This window comes from Equus przewalskii, chromosome 19 (assembly GCF_037783145.1).
Source record: "Equus przewalskii isolate Varuska chromosome 19, EquPr2, whole genome shotgun sequence".
In the NCBI taxonomy this organism is placed as follows: Eukaryota; Metazoa; Chordata; class Mammalia; order Perissodactyla; family Equidae; genus Equus; species Equus przewalskii.
The window spans coordinates 42,053,665-42,072,650 of NC_091849.1; the positions used below are offsets into that span (position 1 = coordinate 42,053,665).

Consider the following 18,986-nt stretch of genomic DNA (forward strand, 5'->3'; position numbering starts at 1 on the left):
AACAAGATATTGTTTCATATATGTTAAGCTGGCACATATTGGAAAACTAGATAAAACCAATTGCTGATGAAGATGCAGGACTATAAAAACCCTTACACACTGGTGGGCACTATGTAGCCACTCTGGACAGTAGAATAAGAACTTTACGTATACATGACTCAACGGTTCTGCTCTTGCGTTTATATTGCCAGAGAAAGTCTCAGATAGATCCATAAGCAGACATTTGCAGGGATGTTCATTGCAGCATTATTTGTGGTAGAATGGTCTTGGAGGTAATCCATGTGTCTAGCAGAGGGATAGTAGAGAGAGAAAATGTTTTGAATACACATCGTGGCATGTTATGTAGCAATTAGAAGCAACAAATCAGATGTACCCATACAAAATGAATGGATCATGTTACCAAATTGAAAACGTAAAGAACAGGATAAGTTATATAACAGTAAAACTTGCATACGTTAAAAATACAGGCACTCAAAAACATTTTGCAAGAATATATAAAATAAAAGGGCACACAGTAAGCACCACAGAGTGGTTGCCTCTGAGGAAACAGGAATGAGGATAAGGGGAAATTTAAACATTTTCATGACTCTCTGTCTCGTTTCATGGAATTGTAAAGATTCTTTTATTTAAGATATATCTATAAATGTATCTAATTGGCAATTTGATGAATGCAGATGAAACAACTGAGGGCAGCACAGTCAACCCATCCACCTAGTGGAACTCTTACCCTCCCATCAGAATATCTTATGAACCATATGTGTTGTATGACCATCGGGCATACAGACCAAGTGAGGAGACCCATGTTGATCTATATAGTGAACACTTAGAATGTTTAATTTCCCTTTTAAATTAGTTAAAATTCAAATAGAAATGTAAGTTCTAATGTCTGTTTGTGTCCTAGTTAGATGTCTTGCCTTTCTGGGGGGTGCATACGTACATACCACTTTGAAGACCCTTGGTCTGAAACACCTGTTTGGAGGAAGTTATTTGAAATCTCAGATATATCTTAAGAATTCTTTCTTTTTCTTGTTTTTGGTGAGAAAGATTGGGCCTGAGCTAACATCTGTTTCGTCTTCCTCTGTTTTGTTTGTGGGTTGCAGAATCGCAGAGCATGCGCGCTTAACCACTACACCACCAGGCTGGCCCCTCATAAAATTTTAAATCTATTCCATATATATCTGTGTGTTTTAATATGAAATCTATATTAAATATTTTTATAAAATATAAATATTGCTAAAATATCAAATCCCCAAACCTTTGGGGAGTATTACCATTCTAGTAATAATATTCCTTCAGAGACAGCCAAGCACACATCCAGTATGAGAAACAGCTTCCTAAGCTGACTTCATTGATCAAAGACTCCACAGAGCTTTGGGAATAATAGTTCCTTCTTTCTAACACCAAGGCACTGCACTATTCTAGCTCTTCTAGGATGGATTCCAATTTGAAATATTATGTTGTGAAATATATAGTTATTTTATGACACTCTGATTTTTTTTTTCTTTAACTTTACAGAGACTGTGCAGTTGATCCAACTTGTGTTTTATGCATGGATTGCTTTTTGGGAAGTATTCACAGAGACCATCGATATAGGGTTAGTAATGTCCCGATGATAACTATACCAAATATTGAATTTTATACTAGATACTTTTCTGCCTTTTTAAAATTCCAAGATTTAGCACTAGTACGGGGGGGAGTGGTTTAAGAAATATGTTACTTAAACACCATTAAACCTATGATGGCAGTATAGAAATGAATTATGAATCCAAACTTCTTGGAACATGTGGTTTAAGAAAGGCAACACAGATATCAGCTCTTCTATATTGGTTTTCAACTAGTTAGTTTTGCCATTTTTTTCATGTTTATTATCTTCATAATTCTAGGCTTATGAAGAGGGTTATAAAAAATTAGAAGATAAAGGTGAGAGTTAAAAGTGTGAGGGAGGGTATGTGAGAAAATGAGTGAGGAAAGTGACAGGATTATACAGTTAAGAAATGTTCTGTCACTTGCTCACCTTCTACGGAAGATTTGTCATTTCTTGATATTTAAGACACATTTACTGCAGTGTAGAAGAGGGCCTGGTGCAGAACCTGAGACCTACCAATTTTATTGTTTTTCCTGCTTTAATGCAGTCCGCACTTTCCAAAAATCAGGTGTGTTTGCTCTGAAGTCAGGGATACAGGCAAAGGCAGATTATTGCTTAGCCTGTCCTGGTTCCTCCACTGGAAATTGAACATTCAGAAATTCGGGAACTGTTACTAGCTAGAACTTTTTGCCCTATTTCCAATAAAATGGTGGAGAAGGAATATTGTTATTCCTTCTTGTTATTAATTCTCGTTATTAATTCAGGAGCCCTCTTGGTTCAGGAAGTTCCACCTGTTTTTATTCACTCTCCCCAAGTATTGATAATAATGAACTAAAACAGCTACAAAATTGGACTCCGGGTGTTTTTATATGTTCTCTTTATTTTCATAAATCAATAAGAAAGTCCCAGTTTCCTTTGAGCTGATCTACCTATCTTTTGCAACCAGAACAAGCATAAAAGCTGTAGGCTGCCTGCCCGTGTTTCTTGGCAAATATCTTTGCAGCCCCTGGTAAAGACAGTCATTTGTGGGTTTACATTAATGATATTGTCATATGTAACACACAAATACTTTTCTTTGGGCAAAATATAGTAGGGCTCATTCTAAAATTTGCCTCTAATACCCATTGCTAAACTCTATCACACGAGTATTTTTAAAAAGCAGAATTTTCAGCCTACCAATTATTAAATGATAGGTTCTGTCTTGCTAGATTCCTTGAATCATTGCCATATCTTAAGGAAGTCTGAGTAATTCTTGAACCCTGCAGGTGGTGAAAAGTTGTTATGACCGTACATTCCACTTTTGTATTTCCTGAGCTTCCTTCCTCTTCAGAGAATGCTGTTTAGGGAGTGTTAGAAAAGAAACATAGACTGTTCCTGTCGTTTTCCTGGCCCTTTCTCTCATGCAGATGCAGCACTCTTAGGAGGCTCTTCAGGGCACAGCAGCTGTAGGATATTTATAACTGCTGAACCTGTTAGATCAGCACGAGACCTGTAGCATAGATACCAACATTACACCGATTTAGCCAAAACCCAGCAGGAAAACCCTTGTGATTTTCCTAATTAAGGAAGCCGTGTAGGTAGACAGATTTTACCTCTTTAAAATATCTGTAGTTTACTAGACACTACAAAGCAGCGTATTTTATTTTGAAATCACTTAAATTAGCCTATAGGCTTATTTACAAAAAAGCTTTAAAACATTGAGAGGTTTGACATTTTATTTAATTTTATCCCTCCAAAGGAATTAAACGCCTTAGCAATGTTATTCCCTTAGCACTTGATATTCTTATGTATAATCTGATAGCCCTCAGTAAATACTTATTGACAAGATACTTTACAATTTTTTTTCAAGATGACAACATCAGGAGGTGGAGGTTTCTGTGACTGTGGTGACACTGAAGCTTGGAAGGAGGGTCCTTACTGTCAAAAACATGAGCTTAACACCCCTGAAATTGAGGAAGAAGAGGTAAAAACATTTCCACAAAGTTGTTTTTAAGGAAATACTGTTTTAGCCATGAGTTTAAAGTATTTTCAGACATAGAAATTAGATTATAGTATGAGAAATGGATAAGCAAAATAGTTCTGTCACTATTAACAGTGACCAAGTTTACTTTGAAAGTCTCTTGGATCTTGTGGATGCCATACCATTGCTAGCAGTACACACTTAAAGTTCTGGAAATTTAGTTTAGTTTGGGCTTTTTATTTGTTTGAGCTTTTGTTTTATTTTAAGTATATATGAGGGTGTTTTTTTGTTTCTTTGTTTTTTTTCTGAAGAAGATAAGCCCTGAGCTAACATCTGTGCCACTTTTCCTCCACTTTATATGTGGGACGGCGCCACAGCATGGCTGACAGTGGTGTAGGTCTGCACCTGGGGTCTGAACCTGGGGCACCAAAACAGAGCATACCAAGCTAACCACTGTGCCATGGGACCAGCCCCATATGAGGTTTTTTTAAGTCCTCATTTATTATTGAAGGGATTATTTTTCCTATATGTGTGGAACAGTTAATTTAGTTGATTTCTGTATATTTGTGTAGTGACTAAAGTTTTGTAGGCCAGATAACCTTTGTTTTCTGAAGCCATATGTGGCAACCAATCCTAAACATCATCTCCTGGTAAATCACTGTCATTGGATGTGTGGTATAGCTCAGTACAAGTTATACTCACTCTACCTGTAAACGTGTGCTTTTTAAAGTTGTTGTTTATCCTGCATTATTTTTCTCTAAATGATATTTAGAATTATATAGTGGACTCTCACTAAATACTTGGATCTCTGCTGCTGTTTGTGACAATTTGATGTTTGCTTCAAGATCTTTATTTCGGATTTTATTTTTAAATGGCAAAGAGGTGGGTATATTCAAAGTACTTCTGTACTGTTGGTAGGTCTGATAGCGATTTGAGGCAAGTGGACATTAGTAGTCCTTCCTGGTACACATACCTTACAGTTCTCAAATATTTTAACAGAATGACCAAGACTTTATGGTGTAGGACATTGTCTTTTAGATTGTATTCTGTGTTGTGGACAGATCAAAATTTGTGCAGAATGATTCAGTGCAATGGAAAACACATATTTTGTTTGTGTTGCATTTGCTTTGTGCAAGTGGTCTGGGATTTGCTACAGAGAGACGCCAAGTGATCTGGGTTTCAGCTTTCTCCACTTCTTTGGGAATAGCTCCATTTTTATTTCTTTTAAATATTAGATTGGAGTTCCATACATAAAAATACAAAACAAAGATATAGTTGAAAAAAAGAGTTGTGCTTTAAAAAAAATTGAAAACTTAGTATAAAACTTTAGGACTATGGTAGAAATTATTTGCAAATCATGTATCTGATAAGGATCTAGTATCCAGAATATACATCTTATAATTCAACAAAAAGACAACACAATTAAAAATGAGCAAAGGACATGAATAGACGTTTCTCCAAAAAAGATAATACAAATGAAAAACAATCACAATGAGATACCACTTCATACCCAGTATGATGGCTGTAATCAAAAAAATGGAAACTAGAGGTGATGTCACCCAGATGGCGGAGTGAGTAGTCTTCTTTGCCTCTCCCCCTTCGAATCTACAACTAATTGGACCTTCATCGCTTAACCAAGGATATCTGTATAGCATCTCAGGATGCCTGAGAGACCCGTGCTGCTATACATTGGAAGGTGAACGACTTCCCCCCGGGAGGAGGTGGAGATAGGTGAAAACTCTCCGACCCCTGACCCCCGAGCAGCCTAGTACCTGCAAGTGGCTTTCTTCCAGCGGACTCCCCCATAGCATCGCCACGCACCAAGGCCAGGAGTGTGCGCACACCAGAGGAGCAACAGTGGAAACAGGTGACTACAGCCCTACCTAAGCCCCCCCCGCAATTACACCTAAGCCCAGGGGGAAACTGCAGGGTCCCACACCAGTGGCAGGGAAAGCCTCTACTGGCCATTAGCGGAGAGGCCCCGCCCAGCATTCAGAATGCCGGGAGGGTCCCGAAGAGGAGAATCCTGAGCAGGGCAGCAGCCAGCCAGCTGCCACCGGACTCACGGACTCCGGCTGTCTCCCAGACAGGACAAGGGGCTCCCAGAGATCCCAGGGGAGAGGACTGGGGCTGCGTGGACTTCCAGCGGCCCGGCTCCACGGCCCAGGGGGAAACTCCAGGGTCCTGCACTGGTGGCAGGGAAAGCCTCTACTCACCATTAGCGGAGAGGTCCCACCCAGCATTCAGAATGCCAGGAGGGTCTCGAAGAGGAGAATCCCGGGCAGGGCAGGAGCCAGCCAGCCGCCACCGGACTCATGGACTCTGGCTGTCTCCCAGACGGGACAAGGGGCTCCCGGAGATCCTGGGGGGGAGGGCTGGGGCTGGGTGGAGTTCCAGCATCCCGGTTCCATGGCCCGGGGGAAACTCCAGGGTTCTGTACCAGCAGCAGGGAAAGCCTCTACTCGCCATTAGCGGAGAGGCACCACCCAGCATTCAGAATGCCGGGAGGGTCCCGAAGAGGAGGACCCCAGGCAGGGCAGCAGCCCACAGCTGTTGCCAGACTCATGGACTCTGGCTGTCCCCCAGATGGGGCAAGGGACTCCCGGAGATCCATGGGAGTGGTCTGGGGCTGGGTGGAGTTCCAGTGGCCCGGCTCCACAGCCCAGGGGGAAACTCTACAGTCTCACAGCAGCCTCAGCAATAGCCTCTGCACAGCACTAGTAGAGAGGCCCCCACCTAGCAATCACAAGGCTGGAAGGCCCTGGGGCAAAAGTAGCATAGCTAGGTGAGCTAACCACAGACTGCAGAAGATACCCATAGCTCTGCTGTGACCTATAGTGGACAAGTGAGATTTTGTGGGCTCTGACAGTGACAGAGCTGCAAATATAGGTGATGCTGCTCCCAGCTGCTGGGAAAGCCCATAACACCGCTGCAGACCCTAAGCAGGGAGCACGTCTAGGTGGTCTGCAACAGTAGGCACCAGCAGCCTGAAGCTCCCTTGCAACTGCCCCCACAGCTGATGAGGGACCCCACAGGACCACTGTGACTATGAGGAGGGGCCTGGGTCCAGTTAGCAACAGCTGACAGGGTTCCTGGTCAGTGCCATCTAAACAGCTGCTCCCCCCCACACACCAGTAGAAACAAGTGGAAGCAGTAACTAAACTCTGTCTCTATGCGGAGGCACAAATCTATACCATCAAGCAGTATGAAAAAATATATTGAATCTCCAGAACAGAAGGAAATGACAAATACACAGAAGACAATCCCAAAGACAATGAAATCTATAACCTAAATGACGATGACTTCAAAACAGCCATTATTAAAGAACTCAATGAGTTAAAAGATAATGTAGATAGACAACTCAACGAGTTCAGGAGCTATGTCACAAAAGAGCTTGATGCTATAAAGAAGAACCAGACAGAAATACTGGACATGAAGAATACAATGGAGGAGATTAAGAAAAATCTGGACTCTGAACAGTAGGGCCGATAATATGGAGGACAGAATTAGCAATTTGGAGGATAGGAATATAGAAATGCTGCAGGCAGAGGAGGAGAGAGAACTAAGACTAAAAAGAAATGAAGAAACTCTCCGAGAATTATCTGACTCAATTAGGAGATGCAACATAAGGATTATAGGTATACCAGAGGGAGAAGAGAAGGAGAAGAGGGCAGAAAGCCTATTCAAAGAAATAATGGCTGAGAACTTCCCAAACCTGGGGAGAGAGATGGAACTTCATGTGACAGAAGCCAGAAGATCTCCAAACTTTATCAATGTAAGAAGACCAACCCCAAGGCATTTAGTAGTGAAGCTAGCAAAAGTCAACGACAAAGAGAAAATACTAAGGGCAGCCAGGCAGAAGGAAATAACCTACAAAGGAACCCCCGTAAGGCTATCAGCAGGTTTCTCTGCAGAAACCTTACAGGCTAGAAGAGAGTGGAATGATCTATTCAAAACTCTGAAGGACAAAAACCTGCAGCAAAGAATACTCCACCCAGCGAAAATGTCCTTCAAATACGATGGAGAAATAAAAACTTTCCCAGATAAACAAAAGTTAAGGGAGTTCATTGCCACAAAACCTCCTCTTCAAGAAATGCTCAGGAAAACCCTCATACCTGAAAAATCAAAAAAAGGAAAGGGGTTACAAAACCAAGAGCAAAGGAGATAAGCAGGACAATAACAGAAAGTAGCAGCTCTCCATCAGAACAGGTTAGCAAAAGTTAAATAAAACATTAAAGATAAAAGGAAGGGAAACACCAAGAATAAATATAACCCTGTCGTTTTAACCACAAACTCACAACGCAAGAAAGAAGAGAAAAAAAAATCTGACAATGACAACCCAGAAGGGGAAGAGAAAAGGGATGGAACGTTTTAATTCAAGGAAATAAGAGGCTGTCAGGAAATGGACTGTCTCATCCATGAGATGTTTTATACAAACCACCTGGTAACCACCAAACAAATAACAAGAATAAAGACACAAATTACAAATAAGAAGAAAGCCAATATGGAAATTTACATACCTGAATTAGTAATCCAAAAATCATGGGACGAGAAACAAAGGAAATGCAAGAGAACCAGAAAACAAGACATAAAATGGCAGCGGTAGGCCCCTACATTTCAGTAATCACTCTAAATGTAAATGGATTGAACTCTCCAGTCAAAAGACACAGAGTGGCAGGATGGATCAAAGAACAAGACCCAACAATATGCTGCCTCCAGGAAACACACCTCAGCCCCAAAGACAAACACAGAATCAGAGTGAAGGGATGGAAGACAATACTCCAAGCTTATAATGAACAAAAGAAAGCAGGTGTCGCTATACTAATATCAAACAAAGTAGACTTCAAAGCAAAACAGATAAAGAAAGACAAAGAGGGGCAGTATATAATGAATAATAAAAGGGACACTCCACCAAGATGACATAACACTTATAAATATATACGCACCCAACACAGGAGCACCAAAATTTGTAAAGCAACTCTTAACGGAACTAAAAAGAGACATCAACAACAATACAATAATAGTAGGGGACCTCAATACCCCATTAACACCAATGGATAGATCATCCAGACAGAAAAGCAACAAGGAAATTATGGAATTAAATGAAAAATTAGACCAGATGGACTTAATAGATATATATAGAACACTTCATCCAAAAACAACAGGTTACACATTCTTCTCAAGTGCACATGGAAAATTCTCAAGGATAGACCATGTCTTCGGAAACAAAGCAAGCATCAATAAATTCAAGAGGGTTGAAATAATATCAAGCATCTTTTCTGATGATAATGCTATGAAACTAGAAATCAACTGCAGGAATAAAGCTGGGACAGGGGCAAAAATGTGGAGACTAAGCAACATGCTACTGAACAAACAATGGATTATTGAAGAAATTAAAGAAGAAATCAAATGTTATCTGGAGACAAATGAAAATGAAAGCACGCCATACCAACTCATTTGGGACACAGCAAAAGCAGTCCTAAGAGGGAAATTCATTGCAATACAGGCTCACCTCAGTAAACAAGAAGAATCTCACATAAGCAACCTCAAATGACACCTAACAGAATTAGAAAAAGAAGAACAAACAAAGCCCAAAGTCAGTAGAAGGAGGGAAATAATAAAAACTAGAGCAGAAATAAACGATATTTAAACAGAAAAGACAGTAGAAAGGATCAATGAAACAAAGAGTTGGTTCTTTGAAAAAATTAACAAAATCAACAAACCCTTAGCCAGACTCACTAAGAAAAAAAAAGAGAAGTCTCAAATAAATAAAACTAGGAATGAGAGAGGAGAAATTACAATGGATACCAAAGAAATACAAGGATCATAAGAGAATCCTATGAAAAACTATATGCCAACAAATTGAACAATCTAGAAGAAATGGATAAATTCCTAGACTTTTACAACCTCCCCAAACTGAATCAGGAAGAAATAGAGAATCTGAATAGACCAATCACAAGTAAAGAAATAGAAACAGTAATCCAAAACCTCCCCAAAAATAAAAGTCAGGACCAGATGGCTTCTCCGGAGAATTCTACCAAACATTCAGAGAAGATTTAATACCTATCCTTCTCAAACTATTCCAGAAAATTGAGGAAGATGGAGCACTACCTAACACATTCTGTGAAGCCAACATCACTCTGATCCCCAAACCTGACAAGGACAACACAAAGAAGGAAAACTACAGGCCAATATCACTGATGAACATAGCTGCAAAAATCCTCAACAAAATTCTGGCAAACCGAATACAGCAATACATCAAAAAGATTATACACCATGATCAAGTGGGATTTATACCAGGGACACAGGAATGGTTCAACATCCACAAGTCAATCAGCGTGATACACTACGTTAACTAAATGAGAAACAAAAACCACATGATCATCTCAATAGATGCAGAGAAAGCATTCGACAAGATCCAACATCCATTTATGATAAAAACCCTCAATAAAATGGGTATAGAAGGAAAACACCTCATCATAAAAAGGCCATATATGACAAACCCACAGCCAACATCATACTCAGCAGACAAAAACTGAAAGCCATCCCTCTGAGAACAGGAACAAGACAAGGGTGCCCACTTTCACCACTCCTATTCAACATAGTACTGGAGGTGTTGGCCAGAGCAATTCGGCAGGAAAAAGAAATAAAAGGAATCCAAATAGGCAATGAAGAAGTAAAACTCTTGCTGTTTGCACAAGACATGATCTTATAAATAGAAAACCCCAAAGAATCCATGGGAAAACTATTGGAAACAATCAACAGCTACAGCAAAGTTGCAGGGTATAAAATTAACATACATAAATCAGTAGCATTTCTATACGCTAACAATGAACTAACAGAAAAAGAACTCAAGAACTCAATCCCATTCACAATCGCAACAAAAAGAATAAAATACCTTGGGATAAATTTAACCAAGGAAGTGAAAGATCTATACAACAAAAACTGCAAGACTTTCTTGAAAGAAATTGATGACAACATAAAGAGATGGAAAGACATTCCATGCACATGGATTGGAAGAATAAACATAGTTAAAATGTCCATACTACCTAAACAATCTACAGATTCAACACTATCCCAATCAGAATCCCAATGACATTCTTTACAGAAATAGAACAAAGAATCCTAAAATTCATATGGGGCAACAAAAGACCCCGAATTGCTAAAGCAATCCTGAGTAAGAAGAACAAAGCCGGAGGCATCACAATCCCTGACTTCAAAACATACTACAAAGCTACAGTAATCAAAACAGCATGGTACTGGTACAAAAACAGGTGCACAGATCAATGGAACAGAATTGAAAGCCCAGAAGTAAAACCACACATCTTTGGGCAGCTAATCTTCAACAAAGGAGGTGAGGGCCTACAATGGAGAAAAGAAAGTCTTTTCAACAAATGGTGCTGGGAAAACTGGACAGCCACATGTAAAAGAATGAAAATTGACCATTCTTTTTCACTATTCACCAAAATAAACTCAAAATGGATCAAAGACGTAAAGATTAGGCCTGAAACAATGTCTTCTAGAAGAGAATATAGGCAGTACGCTCTGTGACATCAGTTTCAAAAGAATCTTTTTGGACACCATAACTCCTCAGACGAGGGAAACAATAGAAAGAGTAAACAAATGGGACTTCATCAGACTAAAGAGCTTCTTCAAGGCAAGGGAAAACAGGACTGAAACAAAAAAATAGCCCACTAATTGGGAAAAAATATTTACAAGTTATTTATCCAACAAAGGATTAATCTCCATAATATATAAAGAACTCACACATCTTAACAACAAAAAATCAAACAACCCGATCAAAAAATGGGCAGGGGACATGAACAGACATTTCTCCAAAGAAGATATAAGGATGGCCAATAGACACATGAGAAGATGCTCATCATCACTAATCATCAAGGAAATGCAAATCAAAACTACACTAAGATACCACCTTACACCTGTTAGAATGACAAAAATATCCAAACCCAAGAGTGACAAATGTTGGAGAGGTTGTGGAGAAAAAGGAACCCTCATAAACTGTTGGTGGGAATGCAAACTGGTGCAGCCACTATGGAAAACAGTATGGAGATTTCTCAAAAAGTTAAAAATAGAAATACCTCATGACCCAGCCATCCCACTACTGGGTATCTATCCAAAGAACTTGAAGTCAGCAATTCCAAAAGTCCCAGGCACCCCGTGTTCATTCCAGCATTATTTGCAATAGCCAAGATGTGGAACCAACCTAAGTGCCCAGCAACTGACAATTGTATAAAGAAGATATGGTATATATATACAATGGAATACTACTCAGCCATAAAAAAGGACAAAATCGTCACATTCACATCAACATGGATGGACCTTGAGGGTATGATGTTAAGTGAAATAAGCCAGACAGAGAAAGACGAACTCTGTATGACTCCACTCACAGGTAGAAGTTAACATATAGACAAGGAGAACTGATCGGTGGTTACCAGGGGAAAAGGGGATGGGGGAGGGCACAAAGGGTGAAGGGGTGTACCTACAACATGACTAACAATAACGTACAACTGAAATTTCACAAGGTTGTAAACTATCATAATCTTAATAAAAAAATAAATAAAATGGAAACTAAGTATAGGTGAGGATTTAGAGAAATTGGAACATTTGTACATTGCTAGTGGGAATGCAAAATGATCCAGCACCGTGGAAAACAGTCTGGCTGTTCCTCAAAATGTTAAACATGGAGGTGCCATATGAGCCTATAACTCTACTCATAGGTATATGTCCAAAAGAACTGAAAATAAGTAGTCATGTGTTACTTAATGATGTTCTGAGAAATATGTTGTTAGGTGATTTCATTTTTGTGTGAACATCATAGAGTGCACTTACACAATCCTAGATGGTAGAGCCTTCTACATAGCTAGGCTATATGATGTGGTACTAATCTCATGGGACCACCACTGTGTACACAGTCTGTTGTTAAGCGAAATGTCGTTATGCGGCACATGACTGTATTCAGATAGGTACACGCACACGCATGTTCGTAGCAGCGTCGTTCACAAAAGCCGAAAAGTAGAAACGGCCAAAATGTGCATCAGTGGATGAATGGATAAACAAATTGTGGTATATACATACAATATAATATTACTCGGCCATAAAACGGAATGAAGTACTGATGTGTGCTACAACGTGGATGAACCTCCATCACGTTATGCTGAGTGAAAGAAGCCAGACACAAAAGGTCACATATTGTTTGATTCCCTTTATATGAAGTATCCAGCATAGATCAATCTGTAGAGACAGAACACAGATTAGTGGTTGCTATGGGCAGGGGAAGTGGAGAATGGGGAAAAACTGCTTAATGAGTAAGGGGTTTACTTTGAAGTGATAGAAATGTTTTTGCAATTATATCGAGGTGGCAGGGGCACAACATGAATGTATGAAACACCACCGAATTGTTTACTTTAAAATGGTTAATTTTGTGTTCTGTCAGTTTCATCTCAATAAGTTATTTAAAAAGAGAAACTTTAGGATTTCTGTTACCTTTTTATCTTTGTTTTAGAGTAGATTTAAAGTAGTTTTCTAAGAAAAATTATGAATGAGCTTACCGTTACTCTTTTGGCTTTATCCTCACACACAAGTGGGGTGGCTATCAAATAGTGTCAACTTTGGTTAGTTTCCTGAATTTTAAGAAGATGCCAGCAAGGTGGCCTGCCTGGCTGAAATTATATAGTCCTGCCTAGAGAATATATACTCCAGCAACTTGACAGAATAAAACCTCTAGACTGCCATTTAATTCCTACTTAGGAATTCGGTTAAGAGAAGTGAAGTCTTCAAGGATAAGACTGTAAGATAATGAAAAGATAGCATTGTGTTAAGCATACCTGGTCTCCACTCACTAAATTCATACATATATCTAGATTTTCTATATTTTATGCTTGAAATGGAAGAGAGATATATTTGGAATGTACTTTTTTAGTCTGTTGTAGAATTGTTTTATTTTTGAACATAATTTTTTCATTATACATTCAGCCTGCATCTTAGAAAAAGTTGGGAAAAACTTGATAATATACTTCTGTAGGGGTAATATTTAGAAGTTCTACAGGTCTTCTTAACTCTTGGCATTTGGAGTTGGGCGTTTCTTCATTGTGTAGGTCAGAGATGGCCAAAGGATGGCCAGAGCTTGTCTGCAACCTGTTTCCTGGCGCCACCATAAGCTGAGAGTGGTTTTTATATTTTTAAATAGTTGAAAAAAGTATTTTGTGGCATGTGAAAATTGTATGAAATTCAAATTCGTGTCCATAATAAAATTTTATTGCAACACAGCCATGCTTAATTGTTTCTGTATCGTATAGCTGCTTTTCTGCTACAACAGCAAAATTGAGTAGCTATGACAGAGACCCTACAGCCTGCAAAAACTAGAATACTTACCATCTGACTCTATAGAAAGTTTGCTAACCCCAAGTATACACTGTCGGAAGCATTGTGTTTATTATACCTGATCCCCACTCACTAAATGGCAATAGCATCTCTCTCTCATTGCTGTGACAACAGTGAATGCCCAAATAGGTTTCTAAATGGGCCGTTGAGTGTGGGGGTGAGTAGGAATGCTGGTGGGATGGTACCTCTCCTTGTTGAGAACCTCCATATACTATATATAATGTCTCCTTTGTTGATCTTCATATGAAACAGGAATTCCCCTTAGGTCTCTGCATTAGGAAATACTGTTTCTCTTGTTGTGAGCCTGATAACTGATTGTGTTTCCTTTTGTTGAGGCTTCTAGGAAACAGCCTGTCTGTAGTAGCTGTATGGAAATTTACCTGATCTGCATTTATAAACAGATGTTATCTTGACTTTAGTTTATCTTCCTACCTTTATTTTCACTTTACCTGCTTTATACATCTATTTTTTAATACTGTTTTATTACACTGGATATAAAAGTTTTACGAAAAATAGGACATGAGATGTATTCTTAAGTTGCTGTAAATCGTTTTTCGAATGAAATTTAGTTCAATAACAAATATTAACTGAGTGATCAACCTCAGTGAAGATTTTTTTTAATCTGAAATTTTCACTTAATGCTGTTCTCATCTCATTTGAATGCACATCAGTGATTATTAATAGCTAAATATTATGCTAAGTACTATACTTGTTTTGTCTGATTTAATTCTCAGAACAGCCCCATAAGATAAATACTGTTACCAATATTTTGAAACTGCAGAAGCTTGAGTTTTAGAGAGATTAAAACACTTGCCCAACATGTCCCACAGAAAGTGCTGGAGCTGGGCTTTGAACCTAAGTAGTGTAGACTCTGGTGATGGAACTCTTTGACGGTACATTATACTGGGTTTTAAAAACATTTTTAGCAGTGGAATTGTTTTTAAGTAAAATTCTAATTTAAAAATCCCAATAATAAGGGGGCTGGCCCCGTGGCCGAGTGGTTAAGTTCATGCGCTCCGCTGCAGGCGGCCCAGTGTTTCGTTGGTTCGAATCCTGGGCGCCGACATGGCACTGCTCATCAAACCACGCTGAGGCAGCGTCCCACATGCCACAACTAGAAGAACCCACAACGAAGAATATACAACTATGCACCGGGGGGCTTTGGGGAGAAAAAGGAAAAAATAAAATCTTTAAAAAAAAAAAAAATCCCAATAATAAAATAGATAAAAGTGGTATTATTAATGAGTTTTTTTTTATAAGTTGAAATGTATATTATTTACTTGTTAGAAGTCAATTCATGAAATAAGTGTGGTTGTTTTGATGGCTGTTCAGTTTCTGGTTTATTTCTAGTTTTAGTTGGGCAGTACAGAAGGGTTCCTGGACCCAGTTCCAAAATGTGTGTGGAAGCTTCCCCACACCAACAGGCAGTTCTTGGACCCCAGCAGTGTGTCTGAGAACTCAGCTCAGTTCTGACACTACCTACCCAGAGACAGAATCAGATTCCACAGGTAAAGGGCAAAGTCCCGCAAGACCTCCCTCCACTTCAGTCTCAAGCTCAGGCGCTTCTGACCGACCAGCTATACCTGGAGGTTCCCACCACCCCCTGCAACTCCAGTTCCGTTAATTTGCTAGAAAGGCTCACAGAACTCAAGAAAGCTGGTTTATTCACTGGATTACTGATTTATTACAAAGGGTATTAAAGGATACAAGTCAACAGCCAGATTCATAGGGTGAGGTCCTGAGCAAAGGAGCTTCTGTCTTCATGGAGCTTGGGGCCTGGCATGGTGGCACATGGAAGCGTTCTGGTTGCCCACCATAAGTATCCTGGAAGCCCTCCCATAAAAGGGGCCAACGAGCTGTCCTTTTGGGTTTGTATGGAGACTTCATTATGTAGTCATGATTAACTCATTGGCCATTGGCAATTAATTCAACCTCAAGTCCCCTCCTCCCCGGAAACCAGTGTTGGACTAAACGTTCTGGTCCTCTGATCACATGGCTGGTTCTCCTGGCAACCAGCCCCAACCCTTTTGGGTGGGGTCCAAAAGTCAACTTCATTAACGTAAACAAGAAATTCGAAGGTTTTGGGGAGCTGTGAGCCAGGAACTATAGGCAAAGACCACATGTACAGTATATGGGAAATATATTTTGGTTATCTGAATGACCAAATATATATATATTTTTTTTTTAAGATTTTCTTTTTTTCTTTTTTCTCCCAAAGACCCCAGTATATAGTTGTGTATTTTTAGTTGTGGGTTCTTCTAGTTGTGGCATGTGGGATGCTTCCTCAGCATGGCTTGATGAGCGGCACCAGGTCCACGCCCAGGATTCAAACCGGCAAAATCCTGGGCCACAGAAGCAGAGCGGGCAAACTTAACCACTCGGCCACAGGGCTGGCTGCCTGTATTTCTTATAAATAACAATATTGTAGGCAATATGGAGAAAATCCTTATTCATATCTTGTTTGCATATGACAACAGTTAAAATGTTTATTGTAATACACACATTTTTTATAAAAGTCTATCACATAAAAGATTAGAGTTCTCCGCAATTCCCACTGCCCTCTAAGATAACCATAGATAACCTTTTTAACAGTATGCTGTGCATTCTTCTAGTTTGAATGATGAAGAAATCAAAGTTGGCTCACTGACAATCCTTGAGTTCTCTAACAAATGTAGTCCAAGAATCAGAGTTATTAGTCATAATTGATACTACAACATAGGATAAGATGGTCATTTATTTTCTCATTCCAACTGACTTAGGCTGTGGTGAGAACACTTTGAGCAGGTCTTTCCTAGCATTTAATTTACATATGAGTAGACTTGGACAACCTAGCATCTCTTCACTGCGGAGAGAATTCTTTTTTTTTTTTTTAACTTATTTTATTTTTTAAAAAAATTTTTATTGAGATTATGATAGTTTCCAATCTTGTGAAATTTCAGTTGTACATTACTGTTTGTCAATCATGTTGTAGGTGCACCACTTCACCCTTTGTGCTCCCTCCCACACCCCATTTCCCCTGTTAGCCACTAATCTATTCTCTTTGTCTACATGTTTAACTTCCACATGTGAGTGGAGTCACACAGAGATTGTCTTTCTCTATCTGGCTTATTTCACTTAACATAATTTCTTCAGGGTCCATCCATGTTCTTGTGAATGGGACAATTTTATCCTCTTTTATGGCTGAGTAGTATTCCATTGTATATATATACCATATCTTCTTTATCCAATCATCAGTTGATGGGCACTTACGTTGCCACCACGTCTTGGCTATTGTAAATAATGCTGGAATGAACATAGGGGTGCATAGGACTTTTGGAATTGCTGACTTCAAGTTCTTTGGATAGATAACCCAGTAGTGGGATGGCTGGGTCATATGGTATCTCGATTTTTAATTTTTTGAGAAACCTCCATACTGTTTTCCATAGTGGCTGCACCAGTTTGCATTCCCACCAGCAGTGTATGAGGGTTCCTTTTTCTCCACAACCTCTCCAACATTTGTTACTTTTTGTTTTGGTTATTTTTGCCATTCTAATGGGTGTAAGGTGATATCTTAGTGTAGTTTTGATTTGCGTTTCCCTGATGATTAGTGATGATGAACAGCTTTTCATGTGCCTGTTGGCCTTCCATATATCTTCTTTGGAGAAATGTCTGTTCATGTCTCCTGCCCATTTTTTGATCAGGTTGTTTGATTTTTTGCTGTTGAGTTGTGTGAGTTCTTTACATATTATGGAGATAACCCTTTGTCGGATATATGACTTGCAAATATTTTTTCCCAATTAGTGTGGGTTGTTTTTTTGTTTCAATCCTGTTTTCCCTTGCCTTGAAGAAGCTCTTTAGTCTGATGAAGTCCCATTTGTTTGTTCTTTCTATTGTTTCCCTTGTTAGAGAAGACATGGTGTCCGAAAAGATCCTTTTAATTCTGATGTCAAAGAGTGTACTGCCTACATTTTCTTCTAGAAGCCTTATGGTTTCAGGTCTCAGCTTTAGGTCTTTGATCCATTTTGAGTTTATTTTGGTGAATGGTGAAAAAGAATGGTCAATTTTCATTCTTTTACATGTGGCTGTCCAGTTTTCCCAGCACCATTTGTTGAAAAGACATTCTTTTCTCCATTGTATGCCGTCACTCTTTTGTCAAAGATTAGCTGTCCATAGATGTGTGGTTTTATTTCTGGGCTTTCAATTCTGTTCCATTGATCTGTGCACCTGTTTTTGTACCAGTACCATGCTGTTTTGATTACTGTAGCTTTGTGTAGTATGTTTTGAAGTCAGGGATTGTGATGCCTCTAGGTTTGTTTTTTTTCTCAGGATTCCTTTAGCAATTCAGGGTCTTTTGTTGCCCCATGTGAATTTTAGGATTCTTTGTTCTATTTCTGTAAAGAATGTCATTGGGATTCTGATTGGGATTGCGTTGAATCTGTAGATTGCTTTAGGTAGTATGGACATTTTATTCTTCTAACGCATGTGCATGGAATATCTTTCATCTCTTTATGTCGTCATCTATTTCTTTCAGGAAAGTCTTGTAGTTTTCGTTGTATAGGTCTTTCACTTCCTTAGTTAAATTCACCCCAAGGTATTTTATTCTTTTTGTTGCAATTGTGAATGGTATTGTGTTCCTGAGTTCATTTTCTGTTGGTTCATTATTAGAGTATAGAAATGCTACTGAATTATGCAAGTTGATTTTATACCCTGCAACTTTGCTGTAGTTGTGGATTATTCCTAAAAGTTTTCCAATGGATTCTTTGGGGTTTTCTATATATAAGATAATGTCATCTGCAAACAGCAAGAGTTTCACTTCTTCCCTCCCTATTTGGATTCCTTTTATTCCTTTTTCTTGCCTAATTGCTCTGGCCAAAACCTCCAGTACTATGTTAAATAAGAGTGATGATAGAGGGCATCCTTGTCTCGTTCCTGTTCTCAGGGAGATGGCACTCAGTTTTTGCCCGTTGAGTATGATGTTGGCTGTGGGTTTGTCATATATGGCCTCTATTATGTTGAGGTAGTTCCCTTCTATCCCCATTTTGTTCAGAGTTTTTATTATAA

General features: G+C 39.1%; 1 protein-coding gene across 23 annotated transcripts in view; it reads left to right on the forward strand.

The window, feature by feature from the left end:
- The window catches only part of UBR2 (ubiquitin protein ligase E3 component n-recognin 2), a 126,246-nt gene that overhangs the window by 33,064 nt on the left and 74,196 nt on the right, over positions 1 to 18,986 (forward strand). For 17 of the 23 annotated variants that reach the window (XR_011530095.1, XR_011530093.1, XR_011530094.1 and 14 more), the window contains exons 3-4: positions 1,516 to 1,594; positions 3,435 to 3,548. The exons of the other annotated variants lie outside the window; for them this stretch is intronic. Coding sequence is in view for 10 of the 17 variants with exons in the window: in XM_070586068.1 (XP_070442169.1) it covers positions 1,516 to 1,594; positions 3,435 to 3,548 (193 nt within the window). In the remaining 7 variants the exon portion in view is untranslated. The remainder of the gene's footprint in view (positions 1 to 1,515; positions 1,595 to 3,434; positions 3,549 to 18,986) is intronic. 23 annotated transcript variants of the gene reach the window in all.